Here is a 9342-nt window from a genome sequence, read left to right on the forward strand (position 1 = left end):
AACTAATCTTGTTTTATATTAGGTAAACAACATATTGTCAAAGGCCTTAGAAATGGAAACCTCTACTTCATCAATTATAAGAAGGTGAATGGAATTGAAGTGATGGCATTTGTTGATTTTTTACAAAATTAAAACAAGTTTAAAATTTAGCATGAATGATTTGGTCATTCGAATGCCAAAAGAATGAATGATCTCTAATCTATGGTAAGTAGCTTAGATCTTGGTTAATTTAATTACAATACCATAACACTTGCTCGTAAAGGTTGTATCCAAGGCAAATTAAAAAAAAAAAAAAAAAAAAAAAAATCTTTATTTCTAAGTGGAATTACAATACATGCTAGCAAATTATTAGAAATTGTACATTTTGATGTTTGTAGATCAATGGGCATGCCATCAATTGGAAGAGAAAGATATTTTTTTATATTTATTAATTATTTCTTAAAAAAGGTATAGATTTATATCCTTAAAGCTAAGAACAAATATTTCTAAAGGTTTAAGGATTTTAAAGTACTTTTAGAAAAGCAATATAAGTAGAAGATTAATATATTACACATCGACAATAGAAGTGAGTACATGTCAAAATATTTTGATGAATTATTGAAGATTCAAGGCATTGCAAGACAAACCCTTGCTCTTTATATTCCAAAACAAATTAAAGTTGCTAAAAGAATTAATTGCATTATTATAGAGATGGCAAATAATATGCTTCATGCACAAAATCTTGAATATGAATATTGAAAAAAAACTATGGTTACAATAGTGTATACAAGGAATAAGTGCCCTATAAGTACATTCATATCAATGATTCCATAAGAAGCTTGGAATTGCAAGCAACTTTATGTTTTTAGATGCATTATTTATATAAAGATATTTAATTTTATGATGTTCAAACTTGATGGAAAAAAATACAAAATATGTATTTTTTAGATATTATGAAGGTACCAAGGTATATAAGCTAATATGTTTAAAAACCAAAAGATCATTAAGAGTCATAATATAGAAGTTTTGCAGCATAAGAATACTTGTGGATATTTGGAGATATATCCAAGTAGGAGTAATGGTTTGTTTATAGATACATCTTTAATTCTAGAAAAGAAAGAATAAGAAGATAATAATGAGGATGGTGGAAATATAAATCAAGATGAAGAGCTAAAGCAAGTAGATAAAAGTTTATCTACAATTGTTAGAACTAACAATTAAGAAAATCAAGATATTAAAAATGATGATGATGATGATGAGGAGGAGTATCAATCTTTGAATGCAAAAAAATAAGTTTTAAGAGAGAAGAAGCTTGTTAGAGGCCTTGGAATGTATGAAGATGAATCTTCATCAAGTAAAAAAAATATCCTTTAAGAATTAAAAAACAACTTGGTAAATAGTAGAAGAACCACATCTTTTTTCAAGTAAGTAAATAACATGTTAATATTATATTTTTTTTATTGATCCATTGAGTTTATATGATACAATGAAGTCCACAAATTCTATTAAGTAGGAAAATGCTATAGAAAAAGAGTATAAATCACCTATGGAAAATAGAATATGGAAATTGACTCAACTTCCACCAAATTGATCTTCAATTGGTTGTAAATAGATATTTAAAACCAAAAAGAATATATTAGGTAATATTATAAGATACAACATTATAATGGTTGCTAAAAGCTACTCACAAGTTATTGGTATTGATTTTAATGAGATATTTGCTTCTGTAGCCAAATTTACTACCATTAAAATCATTGTGGCAATTAGAACAAAAATGGACTTAGAAATTCATTAAATGGATGTAAAAAAGGCTTTCTTAAATAAAAATTTGAAAAAAAATATATACATGGATTATCTTCAAGGATTTGTTGAAAAAAGAAAACAAGATCTTTTTTTTAAGTTAAAAAAATCTTTATATGAACTCAAACAATTACTAAAGACATGGTACTAATGTACTGATATATTCTTTGTAAATGAAAGGTTTGTAAAGAATGAGGCTAATCATTCTATGTATGTAATGCAATCAAATGAGCTCATATTGATTTTCATCTTTTATATTGATGATTTGATCATCTTAACTGATACCTTGAAGATGATAGATTGATTAAAAGCAAAGTTAGAAAAAGATTATGAGATGAGTGATTTGGAAGAGCTTTATTATTGTTTAGGAATAGATTTTATAAGAGATTGTATTAAAAAGACTATTAAAATGAGCAAAGTAAGTACATTAAAGACGTATTGAAACAATTCAATATGAAAGAGTGCAAGCTTATTGGAACACCTTTGGAAATTAATTTGAAGTTGATAAAGATTATAGATAAGGAATCTAGTCAGATGCAAGGTTTTTGATATAAAAGAGAAGTAGACTCACTTATGTACATAATAGTTGGAATAAGAATGGAGCTTGCATATGCAATAAGTATTGTGAGTCAATACATATCAAAGGTAGAACAAATTCATTGAGCAACCATCAAAAAAATCATGAAATATTTAAAAAGCACTTTGCATATTAAATTGTGCTTAAGAGGTGATAATATTACTTTGTATGGTTATTACGATGCAACTTGGGTTAGAGATGCAAATAATAGAAGGTCAACAACTTAATATATATTCTTTGTTAGAATGAGAGTTATTTTATAGAATTGCAAGAAAAAACCAAGAATTACAAGGTTAATAATAGAAGCAAAGTATATGACAGCAAGCCATGATACAATAGAGGTAATATGGCTAAAATAACTTTTTGAAGATATTAGAGTAGTGCAAATGGAAGCAACTCCAATAGAGTGTAACAATCAAGGATGTTTGACTTTTGCAAAGAATCCAAAGCATTATTTAAGGACCAAATACATTAACATTTGACATCACTTCACAAGAAAAAAGATTGAAATGGAAGTAATTGATATGAAGTATTATGCAACAAAAGACATACATGTTGATTTCTTGTCAAAGGCATTAATAAAGAATAGATATTACATGTTGACAGAGGCAATAAGATTGAAAGCCTTTGATAAATAACAAAGTAGGAGTATTAAAATAAAAAAAACAAAAAAAAATATTTTATATAAAAAATTATCTTAAATAAGTTACTAATAGTCAAAGGATTGATTCTTGATATGTGAAAAAAGACATCCTATGGAAATAAGACAAGATCAAGGACCAAGACTCAAAGTCAAGAAAATAAAGTATGAATTAAAAAATATTCAAAGACTAAATAAGAGTAATTAATATTTGGTATATGATACTTTTTTGATTAATAAGATGCGAGAGGATCTAAGGACTATATGTATAAAAGTTAAAGTGTAGAAGTTGTCTTTTAAGACAACAACTACTACTTATAAGTAATAGATGTTGGAAGTGAGAGTTATCTTATTCCATACTATCTTTGTATATAATTTTTTTGATGCTATATATTGTGACTTTTAAGTTTTTTTTCTTTAATATGACTGACATGGACACTAATTTTTTCTTGAGGATATTTTCAACATCTTTGCTTTTTTTTTACTTATTGATGATGAACAAGCTGAATAATCTTATGATTGTCTTATTCAACATGTGCATTATTCTCTTTCATTGAATTGAGTAGGTTTTTGACTTACATTGAATTATGTAATAAAAGACCCTGAAATATGCCCACTATCTCTTCTTTGATTGTTAATTTTTGCAACTTTGAGTGCTTGCTCAAACAGTCCAATATACTTGAAGCAATTTTTTATTACTGTTGGAGATAGTTTTTTTCAAGCTACAAGGCACCAATACATTGTCTATTAGTTGATCAATCTTCTATAATTTGAGCTCATTTTGCTTATCTTGGTTAAGTATATTTTGCAAATAGAAGTGTTGATAGTACCGTTGAAATGCTGCAATAATTCCAGCATTTATTAATTGAATCTTTGATGTGGTATTTAGAAGAAGCATATAGATATCAATGTTTGGAGTCATACAATTATTTGTAATATGCGATGGTTCATTGTCTATTGGAAGAAGGATCTGCCAACATGCCCTTTCTATCTCTTTATTGAATTTTTTCAACCATTCTTGAAAAGAAAAAAATCCTAATCATCTATGTTTTTTTTATTGGAACATTAATAAAAGTCCAATTATTTGTTTGTATAGTGGTTGAAGTAACAAGGCTTGTAGGCATGGCTAATAAAAAAAGGAAACAACTTGTGGATTCTATTGGCATTTGCTATAAATGCAATGGTGATCTTTGTGTTTTTATTTATTTATTTATTTATTTTGTTGTAGTTGACAATTCTTTGTTAAGCAATGGTTTAATCTTGTATCATATTATAAAATACTCTTGTTTCATCTATATTATAAATATTGTACAAAATATAACTTGAAATTTGAATGTGTAAAGTAGACATTGTTATATTGATACTAGCTTGATCAATTGAGCTTGCCTCTCCATGTATTTTAATAACCTTCAACTTGTGACAAGAAAAAAACTTCTCAAACTAGCTATTTGAAAATTTGATTTTATCTTCAAGGATTGTAAGCATCTCTACAAACTATGAACATCACTTCTTAATGAGTTCAAATAATAGCATCATATTTCAAGCTTGACATTGGAAAATCTACAAAGCAAGTACCTCCTTGAGTTTTGGAAAATGAACCATCCTTTGAAACTTTGCTTAAAGTTGATTATTATCTATTGCTATGTACTTATCACATTTCTTTAGAATCTTGCTAATGCTAATTTGTGAGGGTGCTTTCACAACATTAAATTGAATTTTGGCATACTCAAAAAATGTTGTTTGCAAGATCAAAGGTTGTGCATTATTTTATTTGCAGATCTACAATTATTGTACATTGGTAAAACACGATATTGATATGGTACCCTAGTCAAACATTTTGGTTTAAGAAGATGAGTGAGAATGCTTTCTTTATGAATTTTTCAAGACTTGAAAGATACATGTTGATGTGCTTTTTGTGACTTATATGCGATGATGGTAAGATGTTAGGTATGTTGGGGAGGAATGCACTAGGCAAATGGCAAGTTTACATATAAAACACATTTTGAGCAAATTGATGATGTCATGGCCTACATAAGTTTTAACCTCCTACAAGTTATGTTGTGCAGTGTGAATCAACCCTATAACTTAGTAGAGGTAATATTGTAGAACCTATCTATAAGTTTTATTTTATTGTTAGTGAATTCTGGAATTTATTTTTAATAGGTACTTTCAAAATGATTATAAGTTTTATTTATTGTAAGTGAATTCTGGAATTTATTTTTAAAAGGTACTTTCAAAATAATTATAGTCTTGTCTTAATTAAGAATGAGTATAAAAATAAAAAGCCATTTTAAAAAAATTCAACTTCTTATATATATTATATAAAGTTTAGTAATTTAGTTTTACATAGAATGAACTTAATTTTTTTATCATTCAAGATATCTATTATTATTTAACATTTTTTTTTTGGAAAATGAACCAGTTTTAAAGATAATTTTGCAATTTTGCAATTTTAAGAAAAAAAAAAAAAAACAAACAAATAACGAAAAACCTAAATTTTCTTTAAGGTTATTATTAATAATTTCTGTCTCAATTATTGTTGTTTATTTTTGCTTTAAATTTTTTATTACTAAATGTTGCACTATAAGTGAATTGGTATGAAATAAAACCAATGATGTCACCATTTGGAGCAAATAATACATGCATGAAAAAAAATTCCATGAAAACAATACATACACATACATGAATAGTAAATGACATTCAAATTTTCAAAGTATTAAAATATATATATATATATATATATATAGATGGATAGATATGGTTGAAATTTTTTCCATCAAAGCAAACAATAAAGAATATGCTCACAAAAGTACTTGAAAATCATCACTAAAGGTTCACAAAATTATTGACTTTGATAGCCTTTGCTAATTTGCAAATGAATTTTCTAAAACTTAGAGTGCAACTCAGCTTTCAGCTACTTGTATTAAAATTTTAAAAATACTCTGCATTTTATTGCAGTCTCTAGACTGTTATCTTTACACAACCTCTCTCCCCACATTGCACTTTGGTAAATACTTCAACAACTTAAGTAGTATTAGTGCTTATTCAACTACTCCTCCAAGAGATGGATTTCATTTTATCTATAAAATTTCTAAAATCATTAATAAACTACTCAAAAAAAAAAAAACAATTATATTAAAAAAAAAATAAAAAAAAAAAACTCCCTCCCGAAGGTGTACAACTCTACATGTTTGTACATTATCTCTCTGTCTATTTGTCTACTTGTCTATTTGTTTTATCATTTTTTTTGGATCTTTTGTTTAGATTTACTTTTTAGATTTTTCATTTTTTTGTTTTGTTTTGTTTTGTTTTTTTTGTTTGTTTGTTTTCTTAAGCTCACTGCTTCGGGTGATTGACCATGACCTGCAACCAGTGTCAGCCCTCAAACAAAGACACATTTTCTTGGTTCTCCTCAAAAGCATGGACACAGTGCAATTATGTGTAGAGAGTGTATGAATATCACACGGCCATGACAACAATGGGTCAATTTTTGACCACCCAACTCAGCCGCACAAGAGGACAAGAATGAGGACAAGAACAAGGAGTATTCTTTTGCCAAAGGAGCCTAAAAAATGGATGCCTATGAAAATCTCCCACATCATCGTTGTTGTTGATGCTTGAATGAGTCGACAAGGCTCACAGAATCTCATTTTTATGAAACAAAAAAATCTGTTTCTTTGGCTTTTGCAAAATTGTTGTCTACTTGTGCAATTGAGATTTGGGTCTCACCAAAAACCCACCCACCAATGTTCCCATGGCATTGCCGCATGCAACCATCCACATGGCTCATAATATCTTTGTTCAAGTTTACTCATTTTTATGGCTAAATAGCAAAATCTATAGGTAAATGGCTAAATAGTGGAATAATAATAATAAGAAGAAGAAGAAGAAGAAGAAGAAGAAGAAAGAAAGAGAAGAAGATGATTTATTGCTCAGTTCAGACATCATTCTCTGTATTTTGTTTATATCAACATTTGTTTTTAGTTTTTAGTTTTTTTTCATTGAAATAAGAGGTTCTGTGTGGAGTTGACATGGCGTGATGTAATTGCATAATGAATTGTTCCACTTGGGGAGAATATACAAAATGATGAATGTATCTGTCAACTAACAAGAAGGGTTTGTTGTGCATTGGATTGCCTAATTAGAATTGGAGTCGATACTAAAGGAGCATTGTGATTTCTATGATTATTTGCTTTTTTTATTTTTTTATTTTTAATCAACGTCAAATAGTTTGTCCTCCACCAATAAGTTGTGTACAAATGGTTGTGTGAAAAATAATAGTTCCTAGATCTGATGAAAAAATTAAGTATACGTGTATCTGGATTTTCAAAGTACAAGAACTGAGTTCCTTGCAGGTTTTGGTCCCAATATCTTAATAACTCAGTCAGCAGATCATAAATAATATATATATATATATATATATATATATATATACCCATCTAATAGATCAACACAATTTTAAAATCAGTATCAGATGCTCCTTTAATACTAATAATAATACCCTCATCTCCAAACCACAACTCACTCACGGAATATAAATAGCAACCGATAATTTTAGAGAAAAAAATGTGAAACGTGATTCTGGCTACCCTTCTCGATGACATTCATTTTCAAACCTGCGTTGTAGAAAGTATATTTGTGAGTGCATACTACAACCGAATGAGTGAATGTGTTCACAATTTGTAGCCTTCACAATTTGTGTTGTGAAATGCTGCATGCGATATCAGTGCGAATATCCGACCTCTGTGATGGTTTTCTTCACAAAATACTACTTATATGCACATTCCACACACTCAGAAAACACATACAGGCATGAACATAAACCATGTTGAAGGAACGAGTAAATGCGCTGTGTGGAACAGATTCATACACATTGTGCATCTGAAAACCAGTTCTAGGCTCAACGAATGAAGCAGACATCGACATAACTTCTGCAAAATTCATTGCTCTTTTGAAGCCCCATCCAAGGATTTTAACCATTAAAGAGAAGAACACAGTGACGGGAAGTATAGACTAGAAATATACTCATATTTACATTCACTTGGAACTCCTTCATGACAATGTCAACGAGCTCAAACTCAATCAATACACCGCTCGCATTTCGTTTTGTAACTGTATTGCTCTAGACAATGTGTGGACTGGATTTTTCTGAACGACGAGGCTGCAGCTTTCGCGAAAAAAATGTAGTTCACTCGAAGCCTCGACACCAACAACAACAACACTGCACAAATTCTATACAATACTTCTACTGATTGCTCTATGTACAACGAGGCTTGAACAATAGCCCGGGGAATCATCAAACCTCATCATCGAAGTGCCGTGTTTTTGTTTTTGTTTTTTTGCATTTGTTTTGTTTTCTCAGTGCAAGTAATTCGGTTCGAAGTACTTGACGTAGCAGGGATTCGTGATCACAGGGCTGACGGAACCCTCAAAGCGTGGCGCGTGCACGTCATGGCCAGCACGGGCAGGTTTGTAGCGATTGTATGAGGTTGGGTGAACTGGAGGCCGGTGCTTCAAACTGCAGGAGATCTCGTAAGATGAGGGCCTGTACCCACTTCGGTGATGATGTTTCCTCGGCGATGAAGCCTCCGGCAACAACAACAACAACTGCGAATGTTTGTCGACCTTTCGAGCTCTCTTCAGTATTCTCAACGCGTCCACATAACCGGACACCGTGACTCGTTGTGTAATGGGATTCACCGTCACTCCGGTGACGCCTTCAATGTCCAGCATGATCTCTTGGATCTTCTCCTCGCATTTGTTGCAGCACATGGCCACCAGAAGCTCCACCACGTGAGGCCGCCGATTGTAGTACGCGCGGCCGGATTCGTTTAGGACCATGTACGAGGACGGTTTGTTGGCAGAAAAGAAAAACTCGGTCATGTCCATGACTGATTTCCCACACACCTCGAAGTGGCAACTTCTAGTCAAAGCCAAAACAATTTGGGTTACACTTCGCTTCAGTCGTGATCGTAACCCGGTTGAGGTTTTCAAGCACAGGGGGACAGTGTGGCATAAAGAGCTCAACCACAAAAAATAAAAATAAAAATAAGCACAGAGAATGGTGCTGTTCTGAATGAGAATTGAAGATTGGAAGAGACGAATCAATCACGGTTAAGAAGGCTTCCAAGTCTCCATCCAGGAGGGACCACATACAGAAAATTTAATATTGTGCAGTGAAAGCGTGTGATGTGGTTCAGAACGTGGCAGCAACAAACTTGTCCACACAGTATTTTAAAGGTTTCCGACCTGGGGAATCAAAGGTCTCTTGTTACATTTCATCTGATTCACTTGCGTTTCGCCATAAGGCTCCTCATCGCCGTTCGAGGTGAGAGAATAATCAGTC

The 9342-nt window shown here is 30.9% G+C and overlaps 1 protein-coding gene across 1 annotated transcript; it reads right to left on the minus strand.

Moving 5' to 3' along the window:
* Positions 1-8001: 8001 nt before the first annotated feature.
* LOC112283927 (heavy metal-associated isoprenylated plant protein 28) lies at positions 8002-9082 on the minus strand. Its single transcript, XM_024523335.3, has one exon. The coding sequence runs from the start codon at positions 8883-8885 to the stop codon at positions 8355-8357; it is 531 nt and encodes a 176-aa protein (XP_024379103.1). The 5' UTR covers positions 8886-9082; the 3' UTR covers positions 8002-8354.
* Positions 9083-9342: the final 260 nt, after the last annotated feature.

This window comes from Physcomitrium patens, chromosome 6 (assembly GCF_059467195.1).
Source record: "Physcomitrium patens ecotype Gransden chromosome 6, ASM5946719v1, whole genome shotgun sequence".
NCBI lineage: Eukaryota > Viridiplantae > Streptophyta > Bryopsida > Funariales > Funariaceae > Physcomitrium > Physcomitrium patens.